The sequence below is a fragment of the Polypterus senegalus genome, chromosome 13 (genome assembly GCF_016835505.1).
Source record: "Polypterus senegalus isolate Bchr_013 chromosome 13, ASM1683550v1, whole genome shotgun sequence".
NCBI lineage: Eukaryota > Metazoa > Chordata > Cladistia > Polypteriformes > Polypteridae > Polypterus > Polypterus senegalus.
Window position 1 is genome coordinate 152,933,380 of NC_053166.1, and position 25,019 is coordinate 152,958,398.

The window sequence follows — 25,019 nt, forward strand, 5'->3', positions numbered from 1 at the left end:
ATACTGGTGTGCCATGATGGGTCTCTGGGTGAAGCACTATGTGGCCCAAAGCCACTGAAACGGTAAAGTCTGAGCAAAAGACCCCAATGATGTGGAGCCCTCAACTCCAGTGGTCTGCTTCAAGTGGCTACTGGGATTTCTGTAGTTTCCTCACACCCCCTGTGTATGCCAGTTTGTCGATCAGAAATGTGCCAACACGTTTGGGTGGGAGCTGCATGATTTTAGATGCACTTCTCATATATCCGCCATTAACGCTTAGAAAGCAGAGTGCGTTCCAACAGAAGCTACAATGGTGCGGTGCGTCATTATTTTATATAGTGCCTTTTGTAATAGAGAGGACTGAGAGGTACAGCAGTTTTGCGGAACTTGTGCCAGTGCGGGTTGCTTATTAGTTGGGTACTGTGTGTCTGAAAGGGCACAAGTTATGAACTGACCGAGGTAAATGTTAGGATTGTAATTACGTGTCGGCCACTGTTGGTGGTCAGTTCCTCCTTGCATGTCTGGTCAATGTGCAACATGTTGGCACTCTCTGGCATCATAATCAGTGAGTATACAGTCACAGTACGCCCCATGATGTATATTTTTTTCTTTTATGACATACACTGTGTGGACTGTGGATGCTCCTCTAGATGATTGAGTTCAGATGTTTCATTGTTAACAGACGCATAAAGTCAGGCACTCGGCCGTGCAATCTTCATCGACACACACTGGCAGTACGGAAGAGCTTGGTGACTTCACAGTCACAAAAAGGTCTTTTTACATCCCAAGACCTCCAGGTAGCTTATGCCACTGCTGATGTCAAAGCACACGTGTCTACCATTAGAAAGACTCTGCCCAAATTAAATCTACATGGGAGTTGTGATAGGAGGAAACCAGAAAGAACATCTGGGCAAGTCTAACGTTTGACCACAAACACCTAATCAAAGACCAGGACTTCGGATATGCTCTGGTCAGACAGCCCAATGATAGAGCTATTTGGCCATAGTAATAGAAGACTTACTGTATTTGGTGAAAACCAAAGATGGCTTTTGACCAGAAGACCCACCTGGTACCAACTGTAAAGCATGATGGTGGAAATGTTCTGAATTGTGGCTGCTTTGCAGCTCAGCATCATGAAATCCACTAGGAATTCTTCATTGTACCAGAGGGCGCTTGAGGATAATGTGAGAACATCTGTCAGGTGGTTGGAAATTTGCTTGTGATATGACAATGACCCCAATATACTGGTAAATTCACCAAGGAATGGCAGAAAAGAATGAAATGGAGAGTTCTGGAATGGCCAAGTCAAAGCCTGGATCTGAATCCCATCAAGATGCCGTGGTGGGATTTGAAATGAGCTGTGCATGCAAGACACCCGTCAAACATCACACAACTGATAGAATCCCGAACGGTGGAGTGGGAAAAACTTTCTCCCTGTCTAAATCGGAGAAGGCTAGACAGTTCTAGAAAATGAAGGGGCAATACCAGCCATTGGATCCAAGGGGTGGTCTTACTTGTTCCACAGATGGACATGCCATATTTGTTCATTTTTCACTGAATAAATTATAACAATGTCAAATTTTAATCGTTTTGTCTATCATCTTTCTCTGAAGACAATTGCACAAAGGAACATCCAATATTGATATCCCTACTTATAATAAATAAGGAAAAAATTATTTCATGGGGTGCACTTACTTTTTCACAGTCAGACTACGGTAATCCCCTGCACAGGTTGATGGGTGATGCAAATAGAAGAAAATAAAAACGTGAAAATAAAGAAACTGAAATCCAGGCCAATCCTGTACCTCAATGCTGTGTGATATTGGCGTTTGGTTGGCGCCGACCCGACACAGACTGCCAACAGAGGCACGTGTAAAATAAACAAAACAGATTTATTTTTTCTTCACCTGTGAGGCACGTCTTCCCCGTGAACCCCACAGGCACAACACAGTCCTCAAAACACACACAAAGAAAATCGCACTCTTTATCTTCCACTCCTCTCGTCCTCCTCCTCCTCCCAACTCTGCGCCCTGAGTAGTGGCTGCAGGCTCCTCTTATAGCCCACCCTGAGGTGCTCGTTGACCTACTTCTGGCTGCGCTCCCACCCAGACGGGCTCATTAAGCCATGCAGCCCTATGCAGCCCCCCTGGTAGAGGCCATGGAGCCCAACCAAGATGAGCTCGGGTGTTACTTGAAAGTGGCCCGACGCAACCCAAGGGGGCTGCCAACAAAGGTTCTGAGAGACGTAGCGTGGCTCCCATGGCTGCTCCCCCAGATCTAGTGATAAAGGGTCCCGGCCGTCCGCCACAGCTGCTTATAGAGACTGAATTCTCATTTCTTCCCTGTAGACTTTTTGGGCCTAAACGTAAGATGACCTCTGCAATAGCCCGGTGGCACAGTAGTGCACGTCCTCCCAGTGACACCCTCGAGCAGGCCTACGCTGACCAGTTGGAAGCAAAGATGCAGGAAATGGCCATCCAGCTTCACAAGGTAATAATGCCATCAAATGCCATCTGCCACGGTTATCTGGGCGCTCTAATGGTACACGATCTTTTCAGAAACCGTAAATAACTGCAGGACTTGATGGACTCTCTCTTTGACAGAAATGCGAGGAGGTGGAAATGCTACAGAGCCAGGTGTCTCAGGAGAGGGAGCTGCGCACAGTGGTGGAGGGCTGCCTGATGGAGGACAAGATGGCATGGAGAAGGTTTCAAGACCAGGTGGAAGACACACAAGAGCTGGCCAAGGAGGCATTAATGGCGCTGGATAAAGTCCAGTAAGTGTCGGTCAATGAGGGACTGGCACCCCCATTATGGTTTGATGTGGCTGGCACAGTCTCTGTCCCAGGGGCGTCTTAACAGTATTATAGCCCCCCGGGCAAAGCAGTGCACTGGGGACCCTCCCTACACAACCACACGGGAAGTCGCAACATACATACTGTAGATTAGCATGGGACCCCTATGCTCGTGCCCAGCTCTGTCAACATGGTCTTGCATGGGATTAAGATGGTTCCATGATGGCTGAATAAATGAATAGAGGGATACAGCACATTAAGAAAGAATGAAACCAAACAGTCTGATACCTTCAGCTGTGGACTTTGATGGTCCAAACATAATTTACAGCATATTTATTTAATTTGAATAATAACCGTGAGAAAAAAGTGAAAAGTCAAAAAGCAGAGAATCCAAAAAATTAGAAAAAGATTTAAAGGCTCGGAAAGAGGTGGCATTTTGAATCTGCAAATTGGGATAGGAAGTGAGGGTGTCCAGTTGGGGAGGCTAGTGGTGGTGTCGTTGCTTTATGCAGATCTTGACGTCCCCTTTGCTTTGTCTGACTGTGACCTTCGGCGCACAATTGAGAGTGAAGTGTCTGTGATGAGGACTGGCACCTCCATGTCTGAGGTCATGGTCCTCTCTCTCTCAGAAAAGAGGGGATTGTTCTCTCCAGGTGGGGTTGGGGGACAACTTCCATTAGTGGAGGAGTTGACGTTTTTCAGGATCTTGTTCTTGAATTATGGAAAAAGGGAACAGGAGATCGATAATTAGATTGGAGTGGCATCAGCTGTTCTGTTGGTGCTGTGCCAGTCCAAGGTGGTGAAACAGGAACTGAGTCTACAGACAAAACTCTCGGTTTACCAGCCAATCTCCATCTCTGTCCTCACCTTTGCATAATGACTGAAAGAATGAGATTGTGAATACGAGCGACAGAAATGAGGTGGCGGGCGACACGGTGGCGCAGTGGTAGCGCTGCTGCCTCGCAGTTAGGAGACCTGGGTTCGTTTCCCAGGTCCTCCCTGCGTGGAGTTTGCATGTTCTCCCCGTGTCTGCCTGGGTTTCCTCCCACAGTCCAAAGACATGCAGGTTAGGTGGATTGGCGATTCTAAATTGTTCCTGGTGTGTGCTTGGTGTGTGTGTGCGCCCTGTGGTAGGTTGGCACCCTGCCTGGGGTTTGTTTCCTGCCTTGCGCCCTGTGTTGGCTGGGATTGGCTCCAGCAGACCCCCGTGACCCTGTGTTTGGATTCGGCAGGTTGGAAAATGGATGGATGGATGGAAATGAGGTGGCTGGGCCGACACTCTGCGGTAGGGAGAGAAACTGAGCAATTCGTGAGAGCCTCAGAATCCTCCAAATCAAGAGAGGCCTGCTTTGGGGGTTTGGGCAAGTCGTAAGGATGACCCTGCAGCAGACCCAGAACATGCTGGAGAGATCATTCCTCTCAGGTGGCTTGGGAATGCCTGAGAATTCCCCAGGAAGAGGTGGAAGCTGAAGCTGTGGGCAGGGAGATCTGGGCTGACCGGCTTGGCCTACTGCCACTTCAACCCTCACCACAAAAAGTTTCAGAAAATGAGATGAGACTTTTCGATGACTGTTTACAACTGTTGCATTGCTGACAAAGGTCATGACCTCTGAGGACACACCCCTAATAATGTGGAAAGGTTCCTAACGATAAGGGCCATAAAATGCCATGGAGTTTAAAAGCAATAAAACGACAGCAAAAATGATCCAAATACATTTATAGAATTGAAACCAAGTCATGAATCAACAAACTAACTGTAGATTAGAATTTTGATTTAAAAAAAAAAATCCGCAAAATGAGTCCAAGAACTCATAAAGTGGTGAAGGATTTCCTATAAAAAGTTTTGCCTAAAATTGAATTTGCAGTGACACAAGTCACGCGAAGCTGAATTTCAGCAACACGATTTCAGCCAAATTGAACTTGCAGTGACAAAATCCATGCAAAAATGAATTTGTACTGATAATTCACGTGAAATTTGAATTTGCAGGGACAGAATTTCAGCCAAATTGAATTTACAGTGAAAACAATTCACGTGAAGTTGAATTTCTAGCGATACAATTTGAGCACAATTGAATTTGCAATAAACCCTCCATGTTTTTCTTCACAAAAACATTTGTAAAATAAAATGCATTTCGCTTCAAGAGAAAACCGTGCTACTCCCGCGAGAAGAAAGGCGTTTGGTTTCTCCATGGGAGCAATTTCATACGTTAATTCTGCGTGGGTCTGCCCGTCATTTAGTATTTAAACTAGCAGACCACGTGCGCTTCGCTGCAACACCTGTAGTTGGAATAATTATGTATCTTCATGCGACTTCTAGAGCTTCTTTATGTACAACATTTTTGGGTTGTCCTCCTGGAGCCAATATAAATTTTCTCCATGACTAATTCGTGAACATGCTACATAAAAATAGAAACGGGAAAAACGGCAACGCCGCCGGGAACAACAGTAAAAAACAACAGTAAATGAGATCAAGTAAAAGTGTACTAAACACTAAAGTACAAAAACGAAGTAGAAAGTAACAGTAAACCGTAACACCGCCGGGAACACCGGCACACCGCGTCTACTAAACACTAAGTAGAAACTCTAAAGGAAAAAATATTATTCAGTAAGTACTGCGTCTAGTAAACAGTAAATCAGTAAAGGAGAGAGGACTAAACACTAAGGAAAAAGAACTGCAAGACCGCGTCAGCTGCGGAGCTCAGCTCGGAGCGAAATGAAGCGAATGAAATGACGTGAACGGGAGGGGAGATGATCACATGACTCCCCCACCCGCCTTAACTCTCCGGCCCTCCACAAACACACAAACACAGTCTCTCAGATCCCAACTCTCCTTTATATGTATAGATAAAGATGTGTAGTGAAAAAACAAATCTCACGAAGTGTGCACGTCCTCAACTGGGATGAGGAGGTTGCTAAGTAACAGTGGGGGGAGGGGTGGGATTTGGCATTGGTAACTTTCCACGTGGTGAGTTTTCTTGTGACGGAAACCCGGAAATGTGCACAATGTTGTGTTTTACTGCAGCATGTTGTATTTTTGAATAACGTACTGCACTCCTCCGCGATAATTTGAACGAGAGACATAAATTGAACTGATTTTACCCGTGTAGTATCGATCACTTGCTTAACACAGCCACAGAAAAAAACTCGGGTGAACATGCAAGTGTGAGTGAGGCTGTACATTAGCGATATTCCTTGTTTTACACCCAAAAAAAACTGTAAAACCCCAAGAAATTCTTTAGTGAGTTATGCATTTTGCAATTACGAAATCGCCGACAAATTGTGTTTTGGTGTCAGTTGAACTCCCTGTCTCAGACTGCATGTGGTTTGAATGTTAGCCATTTCATTCGTCACTAGTGACGGTGCTTTGCATCATTGAAGGGTATAGACGATGAGACAGAGATGTTCAGATATGGTCAGGGCTGCCATACCAACAGGAAAGTAACGATAGAAGAAACCATATTACAACTTGACCTTAACAAAAACGTGAGCCTTGAATAATACGTGACATTCTGGAATTTTAGAAATGGCATAAAACTGTCTTCACTCTCGACCGAAAACCTTGTAGAAGCTTGTAGAGAGAACCAGTCCATTTAGATGTTATGAATTTAACTTGTCCCTTACCTTCATGAAGATTCTTTGAAAGTTTTTGAAGATGCCTTGTAATATCGTGTGGAGAATCTGACTTCTTGTATGCTTGCTTCATTCTTTTCCCCCTTTTTGTTGCTCTCATTGTCAGAACGTGCCAGACGGAATTCCTTAACCGGCTCAAGAAGGACATCTCCTGCTGGCAACCATCAGGTGGTGAGGTGAAATCCAAGATGCAGACAGAGGAGAGAGGTCAGTGCAGCATCGTCCAGTTTGTTTGCATGTGGAATTTATTTAATATGGTTATTTCTCTTTTATGAATTTTGCCCTGTTGTATTTTAATCCTATCTTTTTGACTTTATTCACACTGGACAGAGCAGAGTCTTGTCCTTTGCAAGGAAGTTTTGGCTTCCTCTTGAAATCTGCTCTGACACAAGACATATGGTTTAGGACAAAAGGGGGCACAAATCCTCTGCTATCCCCAGGTGCTCCTTTGCTAGTTGGTAAACGTTAAGACAAAATATTGTGGCCTGGTGCAGGGTCGTCCCGTTTTAATATCCGAACAAAAAAAGAAACAAAAACTACCCTCCTCTGGCGTCTTTGTCCTGTGTTTGGGCTACAAAAGGGTATTTAAAATAGATTTGGCTCCTAGCTGTCAGTCAGGGTCAGTCTGCTCGCCAACTCTGTCTGGTGGGTCGCGCTTGCCAAAATGATGCCTCCTTCCGGGGAGTCACTTGCCCTTTCTCTGTACTGCAGGGAGAGAAGAAGATGACGGTGTTACTGATAGCACCCTCTCCTATCCTGGTGGGCTGTTAGATACCTCAATAAGGAGTGCCTTCAACGTGCATGCGTGACAATATATATTCTAAAATAGGATGGCTACCATTTTGTTTAATTGTACTTGATTAGGTAACGAATTCATGAGAGAAGGTAATCAAATTAATTTCATAGTTTGTAGTTTACAAAATGTCTCATGGACTGTGTAGCCGCCGAAGTATAAGGCGAAGTTGAGCACGGGCTACACGTGTGCCGAAAGAAATCTCACAGTCCAAAAGTTAACTTTCAAAATATATAGTGAAAGTTAAAAGCAAATAATCCACACAAGAATAAAGGAAAAATAGTTACACACATAGAATAAAAGGCAAAAAAAAGGAAAAATGTATCTTCTATAAACTTAGCTTTTCTTGAAAAACTTTAGTTATTTCTGTACTTAAAAGTACTTTACTTCTTCTTTCTATACTTAAAGATTCTTAACTTCTTCTGTACTTAAAGGTTCTTAATTTCTCCTTCTGTACGCCTTAAGCGTACGGTACAGTATTTAAATAAGCACTGTTTTCTTAGAGTTATTTCACACACTCAAAGAGCCCGTAGGCCCTCAGGTATGAGCACGGTTTAAAACTGTAATGCCTCTACACCTTACTCAAGACAAGGCTGTCACTAACTGAAGAATAATGTTTACTCAAAGCTGTTAGAAATGGCAAGAATATACCAATACAATTCTACTTACGGGGGATTTAGGAACCTCCAATAGATCATGCATTCATCTAGTAAAATATTCATGAATCTTATAGAACTAGGAAAATGGCTCTTACAGACTGAAACCGCAGCATACTTTGTATTTTTAAGGGACTCAGTCCTGGGTGTGGAACAGTGAATTTTGGCTCATTTTTCATCCACATGCAGAACATCTGCCCAGCTCCCCGAAGGCCATAACCATTTGACCGTCATGTCATGCTGGTTGACCTCCTTATCCAGTCAGGGGTTTCCATTGTTGCCCCCAGCAGTGACCGGCACCCATAAAGCTGACATTATTTTTGTCCTCCCACCGTGTGAAAAGTGAATGATTTTTTCATGTCCTTTCAAGCTTTTTAAGATAAGCGAATGGTTGTGTTTAATGCTCCATCTAAATGGTGTGTTACCTGTTGGTTTGTCTGTTTAGTGCCACCCTCCGTGCCCAAACTTTACTTCACTAAACAGCTCACATCCTGTCTACACCAAGCGCTCATCATGTCATTTAAATCCACGCAGAACATCTGTTTTTGAATTTGAATGCCATGTCTCTCCTCCTAGAATGCCTTGGTTAGGGTGAGTGGCGATTCCAATGGGTGCGTGTGTGAGTGGGCACACTGATGGTCTGCCGCCCTGCTCAGGGTTTCCAGAATTAGATTTTGTGGGTTTGACGATTATGTTGTGTCAGGTTATCATTAAAATCTCAGATGCAACATCGGAAACTCCCTAGTGTGGCCGCCATGGTTTGCAGGTCTTGTCCATCGTTTCATCCCAGATGAATAGACACCCCTGCTGGCCTGTAATGCCCACCATGAAAAGGTACATAAGTGGTGTGACCAGCGATGAATGAGATGCAAAGGCTGTTGGGTACTTTTAAAAAGGATCACGGCGTTGTGTGCTTTTTTTTACAGTTGGCAAAGGATGGAAGGATGACCTCAAGTCACAGGGTCTGTCAGAGCTGGTGACCACACTGGAACAATGCCATGCTGAGACGAGTAAGTGTAACCCGATCCTGGCGCCTTTTGAGCTGAATTTCACTCGTTCTGTGTCCAGGACTCTTGCCGGTTGTGTGTTTCAATTGTCATCGTCCTCGCCGTTTTTCTTTTGCTTTAGGGAAAGCTCTCCTGCTGGTAACAAGAAACCTTGACAGATTACAAGACGTGGACAAGGGGGCCAGGGAGTGGGCCGAGTCCTAGCGCCATATTGCAGGCAAGTGTTTTTTCTGTTCTATAATTTCATTGGTCACTTCAAGCCAACTCACAGGAGCCAATGTTATTGCGCACTGGTAACACTGGCACACAAAGAGCTGAGTCAGTGACTTTAAGCTATCTGGATGAACGCCCCGCTATGGGTACAGTATGACTGATGCCATGTTAGCTTACAGTGTGGACTATGGCACTACTGGGGTTTGAACCTACAAACATGGAGGCAGAGGTGGGTAGAGTAGCCAAAAATTGTACTCAAGTAAGAGTAACATTACTTCAAAATAATATTACTCTACAACAACAACAACATTTATTTCTATAGCACATTTTCATACAAAAAGTAGCTCAAAGTGCTTTACATACTGAAGAAAAGAAAAATAAAAGACAAAATAAGAGATTAAAATAAGACAACATTAGTTAACATAGAAAAGGAGTAAGGTCCGATGGCCAGGGTGGACAGAAAAAACAAACCAAAAAAAAAAACTCCAGACGGCTGAAGAGAAAAAATAAAATGTGCAGGGGTCTCAGGCCACGAGACCACCCAGTCCCCTCTGGTCATTCTACCTAACATAAATGAAATAGTCCTCTTTGTAGTTAGGGTTCTCACAGAGTCACTTGATGTTGAAGGTCAAACAGACTTCTGGCTTTTAATCCATCCATCATTGTTGGAACATCGCGGTGCTTTGAGTAGATGGTGGCGGCGCAAGCCAGGAAAGGAAACAGAAGAGAGAGTATGGGGTTAGTACAGAGTTTAGAGCCACCATGAATAGTTATTATAATGAGTTGGAGATACAGAGTATCAGGACTTTAATTACAGTGAAGTTATGAGAAGGCCATGTTAAAGTAATGTGTTTTCAGCCGTGTTTTAAACTGCTCTACTGTATCAGCCTGGTGAATTCCTATTGTCAGGCTATTCCAGATTTTAGGTGCGTAACAGCAGAAGGCCGCCCGCCTCACCACTTCTTTTAAGTTTTGTTCTTGGAATTCTAAGGAGACACTCATTTGAAGATCTAAGGTTACGATTTGGAATATAAGGTGTCAGACATTCTGATATATAAGATAGGGCGACATTATTTAAGGCTTCATAAACCATAAGCAGAATTTTAAAGTCAATCCTGAATGACACAGGCAACCAGTGTAGTGACATCAAAACTGGAGAGATGTGCTCAGATTTTCTTTTTCTAGTTAGGATTCTAGCAGCTGCATTCTGCACTCGTTGCAAACGATTTATGTCTTTCTTGGGTAGTCCTGAGAGGAGTGCGTTACAGTAATCTAGTTGACTGAAAACACGTGAACTAATTTCTCAGCATCTTTCAATGATATAAGAGGTCTAACTTATGCTATGTTTCTTAAGTGAAAAAATGCTGTCCTAGTGATCTGATGAATATGCGATTTAAAATTCAGATTACAGTCAACAGTTACCCCTAATAGTGATGGGAAGTTCGGATCATTTTACCGACTCGGACCTTTGAGTCTCGTTCAGCAAAATGAACAAATCTTTTTTCGAGTCATTTCATTCATTTCGTTCATTTTATCAAAATATAATTAAAATGTTACCCGTTACCTCCCTAACACATCTACTGCTTACACAAATGTTGATCACAATAATTAATCAATAATTTATTTGTAACAGGATTATTTATTTATAAAGTAACACACCACAGATCCTCAAGAAACTGTAACAAAATCATAGTGACAGATATTGACAGACCTTTTTTATTTATAAGAAAATGCGTTTTAGATATTTTTGATAATTTTGTTATAATTTCTAAATATGATCCAACATACAACAAATGGAATTTTACGTTAGTATTTGACTGAGGTACTGAGCCGGTCAGTGGTCACGTGATAAAAAAATGAATGACTCGAGAGATGAACTAATCAATTCTCTTTCCGGGTCAGACTGCATAGGTTAAGCTTATGGGGCTGTCACGTGATGAACAAACGACTCGAACCCGAAGACTCGAGAGATGAACTAATCAATACTGTTTCCAGCTCAGACTGAGTTGGTTAAGCTTATTCCAATACAGAAACTATAGGAAGTTGCGCAAATGCGCATGCACAACTGAACGAATCACTCCCACGAGACGACTCGTTCTTCCCGAGTCACATTAAAGATTCGTTCAAAATGAACGAATCGTTCAAGAACGACCCATCACTAACCCCTAAGCTTGTTACCTCCGTCTTGACATTTAATCTTAATGTATTCAGTTTATTTCTAACTAGCAAAATACCCGCGCTTCACAGCGGCGAAGTACTGCCTTAAAATTTTTATTGAGAAGAAAATTAAACCATTTTAAAGTGATGGAAAATATACCAATAATTATTTGTTAAAGATCTCTTTGGATGCCACGTTGTCAGTTCGGCCCTCCGGTTGTAATATGACCAAGCTGTGCGCTGAGCTTACTCTTGAGCATGTAACGTACAGTTGGCCATGTGAACAGTAATCTTGTTTCAAATCTCACAGCTTGGATTGCTGCTGTCATAATCGGTTTGAGTTTCATGGTTTGTTTCAATTACGACAGTATTTGTAGGACTTGTTGTGTTGAAGTGACATTCGGCATCTGTCAAGCGTTGAAAGCACACAACTGGTTTCATCGATAACTTTACATCCAGCTTTTGAGAGTTTAAACATTCATAAACATCAAAGTGTCCACTACTCAAATCGTCACCTGTGAATCTAAGATGTTTAAGAGGCATTGGCGGTTGTCCAAAGGTGTAAAATATTTGGCCATTTCGTTACACTTGAAAGCGACAACCGAGCAATTCAGCGGCAGCCATCAACTCACATGCAGAACCATAGGTGAAGGGCTCTTATAGTGCTCCTGTATAGTATAATTATCTCCTGTACCGTCATCAGTCCACACCTTGAACCTGTCCCAGTCATTCAATACATAAGACACAATGTTCCTCCGGATATCAAGTGTGAGCCTGATATGGCCGTGCAATATGTAACAAAGAGAATGGAAAAGGTAGGTGCCATCTCCGGGCATGGAAACCACTCGGTAAGTGACAGTTCTTTGATCGGTGGTGATCACCTCGATAGACAAGTTAATGGGGGTACAGTTAGAATGATAAAGGAAATGGGTACCTGAACAATGTAAAGTAAGTCTAAAATACCTACACAATAACTATAATCGTAATAAACGAACAATAAAACAGCGGAGAAGCCGTGGATTAAATAAAAAGGATGTAGATATCAGCAGGGAGACGTGAATCCCGTGGCGAAGCAAGGAAGGGAATGTAGAGACTGGAGTGACAGACGGCCTTATATAGGCAGGCAGCCAACAACGTGAGAGGCGTTGGGATGGGGGACCCAACGGCGCCTCACACGGTGACCGAGCTGCAGGCTATGGACGTATATATGTACATAAGTAGGATTCAGTTAGCGTTGGGAAACCGCGTACCAAATTTCTTGAAGATGGGCCCATAAGTAACAAAGACCATTGAAAACTTCAATATGGCGGCCGACAGTGGCATCATACCACCGAAATAAGTATGTACATTGGTTTTGGTTAGCGCAGGGAAGCCACCTACCAAATTTCGTGAAGATGGGGCCATAAATAAGAAAGTTGAACATGGTGAACGTTGTCAACCGTTATGACCGTTACGCGTAGAATTTCGAAATGAAACCTGCTTAACTGTTGTAAGTAAGCTGTAAGGAATGAGCCTGCCAAATTTCCGCCTTCTACATCCACGGGAAGTTGGAGAATTAGTGACGTTGGAAAGTTCAACATGGCGGCTGACAGTGGTGTCATACCAACGAAATAAGTACAGACATCGGTTTCCGTTAAAAGTTCAATATGGCGGCCGACAGTGGCATCATACCACCGAAATAAGTACCAAATTTCAGCCTTCTACCTACACGGGAAGTTGGAGAATTAGTGACGTTTGGAAAATTCAATATGGTGGCCTACAGTGGCATCATACCACCGAAATAAGTACGTACATCGGTTTCAGTTAGCGCAGGGAAGCCACTTACCAAATTTCGTGAAGATGGGGCCATAAATAAGAAAGTTCAACATGGCAGACGTTGTCGACCGTTATGACCGTTACGTGTAGAATTTCGAAATGAAACCTGCTTAACTTTTGTAAGTAAGCTGTAAGGAATGAGCCTGCCAAATTTCAGCCTTCTACCTACACGGGAAGTTGGAGAATTAGTGACGTTGTAAAGTTCAATATGGCGGCCGACAATGGCGTCATACCATCGAAATAAGTACATACATCGGTTTCGGTTAGCGCAGGGAAGCCGTCTACCAAATTTCATGAAGATGGGGCCATAAATAAGAAAGTTCAACATGGCGGACGTTGTCGACCGTTACGTGTAGAATTTCGAAATGAAACCTGCTTAACTTTTGTAAGTAAGCTGTAAGGAATAAGCCTGCCAAATTTCAGCTTTCTACCTACATGGGAAGTTGGAGAATTAGTGATGAGTGAGTCAGTGAGGGCTTTGCCTTTTATTAGTATAGATAGCCTCATTGTATCCCTTATTGCCAATCACTAAGATTTCAGTTTTCTCAGTTTTATTTAACTTGAGAAAGTTACTATTCATCCATTCTGAGATACAAGTCAGACAAGTAGAAGTAAACAGTAGTCATCCAGAAAATTACTCAAGTAAGAGTAAAAAAGTACTTGGTGAAAAGACTACTCAAGTACTGAGTAACTGTTTGATCATAATAAATTATTTATTTTTTAGCAAAGTAATAAGACAGAGAAAAATATAAAATAATGTGCAAATTCTGCCATTTCCAAATAACAAAATAAAAAATGAGTAAAACTAAATCACATCTTTACAAAATAAAGATGCACAAATAACACAAAGTTCCAAATCTGAGTTTTTCCCAACAAAGCTTTTGAAGCCGAGACCTCCAGTAGGTGACATGTCTGTCTGAACAGTGCCAACTACTGACAGTGACGAGACATCCTGTACACAGACAGTATAATACTGCATGTTCACCTGCACAGCTGATAGAAAGTAACATCAGAACAAGGCAGCTTGTGTGCGTACAAGGAGTCTCACTGTACCTTGACTGCCTCTGCCTGTGCCTGTGCTTGTTCTTCACTCACTGAAGTGATGGTTACGCTTCAGCAGGAGTCGGCTCTCAAGGTTCCTGCAGTGACGCTGTGACCGTTTAGCAGTGATCAGGAGCCCCGCATGACTAAAAAGTCTCTCACAGGCTGCAGTGAAACGTCATGGGAGTTTGTGTGTGGTCATGTGACTGCATGGCTACATCTGATTAGTGAAACGGAGTCATGTGATTATTGTTGGTACGTCTGATTAGTGAAACGGAGTCATGTGATTATTGTTGCTACATCTGATTGGTCAAACAGAGTCCTGTGATTATTGTTGCTATGTCTGATTGGTCAAACAGAGTCATGTGATTATTGTTGCTACATCTGATTAGTGCCAAGAAAACATCCCCCACGTCATTACACAACCAGCACCAGTGTGGACACCTGGCAGGTGGGCTACATGGGTTCATGCTGTTGGTGTCAACCATCTTTGTGACTCAACAGAAATCGAGATTCTTCAGACCAGGCTACATTTTTCCAGCCTTCCGTTTTGGTGAGTCTGTGCCCACGGGTAGAAATGTCCATGACATCAATTTTCTGAGGCAGACTTCCGATGATCCCATTATTTGCAATATTTCAGAAATCACTACGTTTCTGTTGATGAGCTGAACGTGCAGTGCTGGGGGGTAATGTTACGCTACATAGTCCAATTACTTTTTAAAGTAACGTAACGCAATGCTTATTTTATTGAAGTAACAGTTGCTGGGTTGTTGTTTTTGCAGCAGCACTGGGTGTAAGGCACACGTACCGATGAGCCGCTTTTTTGCAGGGTTTAATCGACTGCACGGCCAAACAGAAATGAATGCGCTGTGTGCACTCCAGTAACAGAAACGTGTTCATGAAGCGTCAGCTTAGTCTTCATCCAGCTCTTTGTCATCAGTATGTTGAAACAGTGCGAACGGGTGGCACAGCAGGCAGCGTTCATATCGTGAATCACTGGGGGCTCAGGTCGAGGATGGCATACTGTTTTAATCCCCGAGGAGAGATTCTCTTTTTCCCAGACCCCAATTTACTCAGAGTTTTAGGGGAGAGTGCAGGGTCAGCTGTTGGAGCGACTGCAGGTTTAAAGGCCCTGCTCAAGGGCTCAGCAGAGTGGCAGTCCTTCTGTCACTGGCAAGACTCAAACTGGCAAGCTTGGCGTTACCAGCCCAGACCCTTTAGCCTCAGAGCCACCACTCCGGCCCATGCAGAAAGCGGACGAATGCGATTTACTTCAGAGCACACGAAGGACTAAACATATTTAGAAAACACAAGATAATGATAATGCTTGCTTTCAGATTCATGGTGGCCCACGATGACGTTGAACTCTTTATTTTTTTTTGCCGTAGTTTAATGACGTCAGTGTGTTTTGACATGCGCACTTGAATATGCAAACGCGGATTATTAAGATGGCAGATTTCTGTCTTAACTGGGTTACTCACTTAATCCCAGTTTGGGTGTGTGCAGGTAAACGCACTGAGTGAGAGGTTGGAACTGAGCCGTGACTGACTTGTCTCATCTCATATTCCTGTTTGTCCGCAAAACACAGAAAATAGCATGCTGGGATGCTGACCTTAGAGGGCAAATGTCAAAGAAGAAATAAAAATGTATTTGAAACTGCCATCTAAAAAAAAAAGGTTATAATGGGCAAAAGAACACTGACGTCAGATGGAAGATGACTGGGAAAGCGCATGAATGGTCAGCATCCCGGAGTCGTCTTTTCTCCTTTGCAGACGATGCTGGTATTTGGTGCGTATTTAGTAAAGGAGTCAGCGGAGGAGCTGTAAGGCGTTTGCTTCTCACACTGCACATTAACATTTGGATGTCCTCCTATTGTTACACAGTTGCCCTGCTTTTTCTGTCCCAGTCAGATCCAAGTTGCCTTCTTCTCTCAAGGAAGTAGCGGACACCTTTGAATGCAAGCTTTGCAGTTTTGTTGGCAGTCTGTCACATGGACTAACCTTCATTTTGCCAGACATCATTAGACTGACGTGTTTCTGGAGAAAGCTGATTCATTATGGAACCCAGAACTGAACCTGGCAACCCACGGATATCTGGTGGTTTAACTGGTGCTAAACAAGTTAGAAAGGTTTCTTTAATAACCAATTAACATTAACATGGATGAGCAAAGGGAGCTGAGCATTAGGACATGAAGGACTGGCTGGCTGCTGAAAACGAGGTTTTGTAGCCATAAGTGAATAATAAATTAAAACAAGTTATTTAAAATAGTAATAGCTGTTGTACACACTGGTAATGCCTGGGCTGTACTTTAAAATCAACTGAATGGTATCAAGATTAAAAAAGGTAAGCATTTCTATTAAAAACGTGAACATTTCTGGCTTTGTCCAGACATTTGACTGGTGGTGTGTGTGTGTGCACTCTTTGTATTATTTGGCAGGTACTGTGTCACACACACATATATATTATACGTCAGATCTATCTATCATATAGTGCCTTTCATATCTATCTATCTATCTATCTATTATATAGTGCCTTTCATATTTATCTATCTATCTATCTATCTATCTATCTATATATATATATATATATATATATCTACAGTGGTGTGAAAAACTATTTTCCCCCTTCCTGATTTCTTATTCTTTTGCATGTTTGTCACACAAAATGTTTCTGATCATCAAACACATTTAACCATTAGTCAAATATAACACAAGTAAACACAAAATGCAGTTTTTAAATGATGGTTTTATTATTTAGGGAAAAAAATCCAAACCTACATGGCCCTGTGTGAAAAGTAATTGCCCCTTGTTAAAAATAACCTAACTGTGGTGTATCACACCTGAGTTCAATTTCCTGATTACTGCCACACCTGTTTCAATCAAGAAATCACTTCAATAGGAGCTGCCTGACACAGAGAAGTAGACCAAAAGCACCTCAAAAGCTAGACATCATGCCAAGATCCAAAGAAATTCAGGAACAAATGAGAACAGAAGTAACTGAGATCTATCAGTCTGGTAAAGGTTATAAAGCCATTTCTAAAGCTTTGGGACTCCAGCGAACCACAGTGAGAGCCATTATCCACAAATGGCAAAAACATGGAACAGTGGTGAACCTTCCCAGGAGTGGCCGGCCGACCAAAATTACCCCAAGAGCGCAGAGACGACTCATCCGAGAGGTCACAAAGACCCCAGGACAACGTCTAAAGAACTGCAGGCCTCACTTGCCTCAATTAAGGTCAGTGTTCACGACTCCACCATAAGAAAGAGACTGGGCAAAACGGCCTGCATGGCAGATTTCCAAGACGCAAACCACTGTTAAGCAAAAAGAACATTAGGGCTCGTCTCAATTGTGCTAAGAAACATCTCAATGATTGCCAAGACTTTTGGGAAAATACCTTGTGGACTGATGAGACAAAAGTTGAACTTTTTGGAAGGCAAATGTCCCGTTACATCTGGCGTAAAAGGAACACAGCATTTCAGAAAAGAACATCATACCAACAGTAAAATATGGTGGTGGTAGTGTGATGGTCTGGGGTTGTTTTGCTGCTTCAGGACCTGGAAGGCTTGCTGTGATAGATGGAACCATGAATTCTACTGTCTACCAAAAAATCCTGAAGGAGAATGTCTGGCCATCTGTTCGTCAACTCAAGCTGAAGCGATCTTGGGTGCTGCAACAGGACAATGACCCAAAACACACCAGCAAATCCACCTTTGAATGGCTGAAGAAAACCAAAATGAAGACTTTGGAGTGGCCTAGTCAAAGTCCTGACCTGAATCCAATTGAGATGCTATGGCATGACCTTAAAAAGGCGGTTCATGCTAGAAAACCCTCAAATAAAGCTGAATTACAACAATTCTGCAAAGATGAGTGGGCCAAAATTCCTCCAGAGCCTGTAAAAGACTCATTGCAAGTTATCGCAAACGCTTGATTGCAGTTATTGCTGCTAAGGGTGGCCCAACCAGTTATTAGGTTCAGGGGCAATTACTTTTTCACACAGGGCCATGTAGGTTTGGATTTTTTCTCCTAAATAATAAAACCATCATTTTAAAAACTGCATTTTGTGTTTACTTGTGTTATATTTGACTAATGGTTAAATGTGTTTGATGATCAGAAACATTTTGTGTGACAAACATGCAAAAAAATAAGAAATTAGGAAGGGGCAAATAGTTTTTCACACCACTGTATGTATATATATATATATATATATATATATATATATATATATATATATATATAAAATAATTTCTTTTTCAGATATAAGAAACTTTTGACGGAGGGTGAATGTGCCACCCTGAACAAGCTCACCACTAGGGGGTGCTGGAGATTCCTGGCCGCGAGCTCCGATGAGTGGCTGACAGACAGCAGAGCGGCCCACCAGCGTCCAGTCCATCCCATCTTGAAGACGAGTGTCTGTGTGGGACGCCTCAGAGCAGCTGAACCAGCAGGTTGTCATCTTCAGCCTCTGTGATGGGGGCAAGAAGAGACGGCTTTAGAGAAAGAGACAGAGGGGAGCTGAGAAGCCAGTAAAAGTGATGGAATAAGCAATACAACTCGGGATTAAGGATGAAGAGGAGGTTATGCCAAGGCACAAATACCTCAGATGGGAAAATCTACAGTGATGTGCAGACCCTCAAGTGAGGACAAGGCTGACAGTGGCCGCCCCCCCCAATCTCATCACTGTGGTTGTTTCTTAATTTATTTCTCTTGTAAACTTGGGCAGCTGTGCCAAAGAGCCAAACAGATGGTGATGAGGGTGCCCGCTTTGTCCGTGTGTGGAGCACACACAAGAGCTTCCCTGATCCCCCACAAACCGCTCCACATGTCGGCCCCCTTGGTCAAAGTCCTCTGGTGTCAGCTCTGTAGACCCCTTTTTGCTGATAGGCTGCAATTTTTTTATGTTGAAATTGTTACACATCTCTGAATAGAAAGGGCGAAAAAAATGAGTTGCTGCTGCGTGATTCTCAATAAAAATATTTTAAAATGTGGCCTTATGCTGAAAACACTGAATTCTTGTATTTAATCAATTAAATTTTATGATAAATCTACCTGGAAGTTAAAGAGGGGGCTTCTCCTCAAATTGGGTTTGATTTTGTTTCACCGATTTTATATTACGAGAGCAAAAAAGGGTGGCCTGATGGTGCAGGGTGCTCACTCTGATACGATCAAACGGGATTCATTTTGTCGTTCGTCGTAGCGGTGGGCTGTGTGTGCCTGAGTGCCGTACCCATTAACCCTTTGCACAGCTCCGGCTCTACCGGGCAGCACACTAATTGCAGATCTGTGCTAGGAAGTCCTCAGACGGTCGTAAGTGTGACGTGCCCAGTGATTTTCAGTCGTGTGGTTTGACTTGGCCTGGCGATGAGATCGGCGACTCGTTCATCAAGTCCGACATACTCCACGATTAGACCTCGTGTAAGGTGACGTCAGCGTTATGCTCCACGGAGATTCTAAGTTCAACCACTGTATGTGAACGGAGAACACGGTGAAGATGTCCATCAGACCAGCGGCTGCTCTTTGGTGGAGTTGGAACTGCTTGATGGGGCATCAGATGGTAAAACTGACGGCTTCATGGGGGGCCACTGACATTCAATGTGCACCTCTGGTTGACTCTTCGTGAAAGACCCCCATAATACACCCTGACTTGCAATCAACTTTCATGTCTGCCTTGTACCCAGTGGGTGTCAGTGTGGTACCGCGCAATTCAAAGAGCTCCAGTCCTCTGGGGGGCGCCGGCGCTAATCATGCTGTGCATTTGCCAAGACTGTTGTGAACATTTATAAGGCAGCTAATGGATTTAATTTCTTCTTTTGTTGCCGTACTCACATTATGTAACGTCACCCAAGTATTACACAGTGGCTATTAAAAAGTCTTCACCGCCTTGGAGGTTTCCACATTTTATTATTAGACGACATTGAATCGCAGTGGATTAAATTTGTCATCTTTGACGCTGATCATCAAGTGAAATCGGAGCTCTGCAAAGTGGTTGAAATTAATTCTAAATGTAAAACACTTCAGTATTCACCCCCTTTATTCTGACACCCCTAAATGTTCACTGATGTAGTCATTTTATTCTCTACTAGGGGGCTCAAGTTCAAGTTTATTGTCATGTGCACAGCAAGGAAACACGTCTCTCTGTACGATGAAATTCGTTCTTTGCTGTCCACACCAAATGACAAAACCAACGTCTAAAGATGAACATCAATAATAAGTAGTACAGTAGATAGATAATAAGTAACAGGGGCAGCATAAAGTATAAAAACAGAATAGACATTTAAAGTGTAATTACGCAGGTAGGTGTATGATAGACAAGTCCAATACAGTTGTGTGAGGTCGATAGAATTGAGGTGGCCCATGGTTATAAACTCCAGTCAGTTATTTAGGAGTCTAATGGCCTTGGGAAAGAACGAGTTCTTTAGCCTGGAAGTCCTGCATTTCATACGTCTGTACCTCCTGCCTGAGGGTAGAAGTGTGAACAGGTCGTGTTGGGGGTCCCTGAGGTTCTCCTGCGGACTCTGCAGTTGTGGAGGGCAGTGGGGTCCTGGTGATCATCTCGGCAGGTGTCTGCGGTCCATAGCAGTAGTGTTACCGTACCACACGGTGATGCAGCTGGTCAGGATGCTCTCAACAATGCAGCGCCGGCCGCCTCTGCTGCCCACGTATGGGGAAGATGAGGTACGATTTAAACAGATGGTTATTTTCATGAGAATTGTTACATATTCGTAATAGACCTAACTATTTTACATTACAGCGAGTAATTAACCATCGTAAAAAAAATAGTAAAACGTAATAAATTGAAAGAAAATTATGTTTCATGTTGCGTTAGAGGTATTCGTTGTGTTATACGACTTTGTTCTGTTTGGCTTTGAAATTAACACGCAAATTCTTTTTAAACTTACGCTTTTACTGTAAAACTTCAGTATAAACAATTTTTTTTAATTAACTTTTTGTCAATATCGCTTCCGTGTTTAGACTTTCATCGTGACAACGTAACGTTTAACTTGCCCGTGAGTAAATTTCAGTTCTTTCTCTCTAATAAATAAACCGACTTTTTTGAATGTTTGTCCCTGTAATTTGTTAATTGTCAAAGCAAAAGCTGTTCTAAAGTGGAATGTTTTAATACGAATGGCATATCAAGATCTCCTTTGGTGTCTCATGTTATCCCCTGAAGATGTAAAATTTTAATAGGCGACAAGAAAGGTAATGTAGTACAAGTCAGAATCGTTCGACCAATTTTCAATACAACCAATCTCGTCCCATTGCATAGCCCATCACTCAGACATAAATTACGCAATTACATTACGATACGTCCTTCTTTCTACAGTAATTCAGCCGGTGGCAGAGCGGACGTTGTTAACGGTTGTAGATATTCTACGTGATATTGTAAACTGATGTTTTCATCTTCCACACCAACTGTTTCAGCAGTCTTTTGATACACATTTAACCAATTTGCCGAGTAACTGATCGATATTATTGGCGTTAATTCATTTGACTTCATCGTTTCTCGTTGCTAGGATTGCCCGTGTACTCGTTTCTTCTGTTGATAACCCTTTGGGATGAAATTCTTCAATAAGATTTGGACATAATACGTCTTTTTTATTGGAAACTTAAAGTTAGGAAAACGTACAAATGTATAGCAGCTGAGAGTGCAGGAACTGAGTCTGACCAAAGCATTCACACCAATGAGAGGTGAGAGGACCGCGGGCGTGGGCCATGAACCAGAAATGGCGGAGAGGAGGGCGGGACTTGAAATAATCTCTTGGCAATAGTCTCGTCTCGTGATTTTCTTTTATAATAGAGAGACAAGACGCATACGTACCGGTATGCCGTTCCTTTGTGAGGCTCAATCGCACAGCCAAGCAGAAAAGAGAGCGCTGCATGCAATCCTGTAACAGAAACCTCTCAATAAAGTGACAATCTGACAAAACAGATTTAGAAAACACAAGAAAACGATCACACTGATTTTCTCATTCAGGGTGGCCAATATTGACGTTTAACTCTTCATTTGCCCAGGTTTGCCAAAGTGGAACTCCAGAAGATCACTTGCACATCTAAACGCGGGTTATTAAGAACGTAGGTTTGTGCCTTAACCGGGTTATTCACCTTAACTCAATTAGGTGTGTGCGGGGAAACGCAATGAGTGTGCACTGGCAGCCACCTGTGGCCCCGCCCTCCCAGTCTGGCACTGATCTGATTGACGGAGCCAGCTAATGTGGCCCCGCCTCCCAAAGCTGTGGGCTGTGCTGTCCTGAGCGCCTCAACTGACAGAAAAGTTTTATCTCCTGTGAACCCCTCGACCGCCAACACTAAACTATAAATTCAAGTGACAGCTGTATGCAGATGGCATTTAAATAGAGTAGAACTGCAGACCCCCCAGCTCTGCTCCATTCATGAGCCAATCGAATTGCAAGCATTCAAAGACATTTAGTGGCCTTTGCATTACACAACAGCAGCCATCTCGAGGTGTGTCCCCCCACATCGCTCTCATAAAGCATCCTCGCACTCCGGGCATGTTGTGTAGCGAGGGGGTCGCATAGTGCAGTCGGCCACTGGCACAGCCATCTGTGAGCGTTTGTTGTGGACACCATGTGACATAAACATGCAATCTGATTGGCTGTTCAGTGGCGCTCCTGAATTGCACAACTTACAATGTGTTCACAGTCACATGCCATTGAAGAACGGTCTCCCGATATGCTTGGCAGGTTTTAGACTCCGGCAGTAAGGTTGCTTACTCTGTCACCACCTGAAAATAAGGACATAACAGAAAAGATGTGACAAAATCCATCCATCCATCCATCCATTTTCCAACCCGTTGAATCCAAACACAGGGTCACGGGGGTCTGCTGGAGCCAATCCCAGCCAACACCAAATCTAAAGTGACATTCACAAACCCACCCAATCCAAATCTAGGTGGTGTTGTGCTGCAGCCTACCTTAGCAGCAGTAGAGCCAATGCAGGAAACAATCCTTGATCAGGTGCCAGTTCATTTCAGGACCGAAGTCCCCCCACTCACCTGAGGCCCACTTCACCTGTCATCCTAACATTGACACAAAATAATGAGCAGACACGGAGAGAACACACAAAGTTCAGACAGGCAGTGCTGTGCTGAGATACGAGCCAAAGACCACCGGGCCACCCATTTTTTAGAAAGAAGAACTTTGTTCCAAAACACAGTGGCTACCTGGCCAATTTTGAATGCTTGCCGTGAATTTGGAAGAAGAACAAGTTCTTGCCCAGTTTTATCAGGATGAAAAGATAAATATTTATTTTTCTCTCATTCTATCTACAGTTCACTGGATTGAACTCTCAAAGCTATAATTTCTCTGAAGCAGCGGCTCGCAAACTCCGTCCTGAGGACCCCATGTGGCTTCAGGCTTTTCTTCTGACCATCTTCTGGTTAGTTTTTGTTTTTTAAAGGGGGTCCTACAAGAATTGAGCAGGCTGTTATTTCACAACGTCTATGTTTTGAGGCCAATGGTGAAATTGCAACACTACATTTGGCACATTTTTATTAACATACACCTGGCGTTGGTCTGCAATACATGGGGATCATTTAGTGTTTGGTTACTCACTTGGCTTTTAACATTTTTGTCATCACATCATGATTTTTGTTCATATGTTGTTTTTTTTTACATTTTCATTTATTTAATTAGGAGATGCTTTTATCCAAAGTGAATTACAAAAAAGAAGTCGGCATAATCAAGTAAACATCAGTCGGGGGGACTGTTTGGGAACAAATGTGACAGGACATGGGGACAAAAGTGATCATGACAAGTGAAGAGCTCAGAACAAAATACAAACGAGTCACACCAGCTAGGAGTTACACAAGAAAAGAGACAGGACTGAGATTTGATACCACGCAGAGATGGCATCACCAGAAACCGTCTATCAGCAAACCCGAGTGGGTGAGAAGGAACACAGGACCTCACGAGTGTCTCCATGGAAGGAGTCACCAGCCGCTGCAGGGGGTACTCTAAAGGGTAGAAATAGATCAAGGTATCTTATGAGGCAATGAAACCCACCTGAGGAATCACAATCACCTCAGACGCCAACTGCCCCAAACATTATGGTGCCCCCTGCAATGGGTGGGGGTGGGGGAGGGGGACATGTAGAAGAAAATGTTGTGTGTTTATGCAAATCGTCTTAGATGGAAGTCTGAAATGTGCATTAAGATAGACAGATAGATAGAATGAAAGGCACTATATAATAGACAGATAGATAGATATGAAAGGCACTATGTAAATAGATAGATATGAAAGGCACTATATAATAGATAGATAGATAGATATGAAAGGCACTATATAATAGATAGAGTGAAAGGCATTATATAATAGATAGATAGATATGAAAGGCACTATATAATAGATAGAGTGAAAGGCACTATATAATAGATAGATAGATAGAGTGAAAGGCACTATATAAAAGATAGATAGATAGATATGAAAGGCACTATATAATAGATAGATAGATAGAAAGATAGATATGAAAGGCACTATATAGATAGATAGATAGAAAGGCACTATATAATAGATAGATATAAAAGGCACTATATAGATAGACAGATCTTTATTCATTCCCAAAGACCAGTCCAACCTGCCATTAATATGGACCCCGAAGTACTTCAGAATCACAGCTGAATTGTTTCATTTGTAATTTTAAACTGTGGAGCAGAGGGGTAAATCAAGGTAAACTGTGCCTTTGTCCCAAACATTATGGAGGGCACTCACTGTATCTCGGTGCTGACTGCTCTGTAGACAAACATCGAGGATTTGAAGCAATGCAGATACAGTATCTGAACAGAGGAGTGCCATCCGCCCACCTCAGCTGACTGCACACCAAACGTGCATTTTGAATCTGCAGCCACTTGGTGAGACAGGCTGGTACTCGTGCCAGCCGAGAGTTTCTAGTTGACCAGCCTGACAAGACCAAAGGCTGGA

General features: G+C 42.9%; 1 protein-coding gene across 1 annotated transcript in view; it reads left to right on the forward strand.

The window, feature by feature from the left end:
- Positions 1–19,070, forward strand: part of wdr24 (WD repeat domain 24) — a 52,767-nt gene extending 33,697 nt beyond the window's left edge. The window contains exons 15-20 of the mRNA XM_039776390.1: positions 2,328–2,469; positions 2,583–2,755; positions 6,510–6,610; positions 8,779–8,862; positions 8,981–9,076; positions 18,342–19,070. Coding sequence (XP_039632324.1) covers positions 2,328–2,469; positions 2,583–2,755; positions 6,510–6,610; positions 8,779–8,862; positions 8,981–9,063 — 583 coding nt within the window. The 3' untranslated portion in view covers positions 9,064–9,076; positions 18,342–19,070. The remainder of the gene's footprint in view (positions 1–2,327; positions 2,470–2,582; positions 2,756–6,509; positions 6,611–8,778; positions 8,863–8,980; positions 9,077–18,341) is intronic.
- Positions 19,071–25,019: the final 5,949 nt, after the last annotated feature.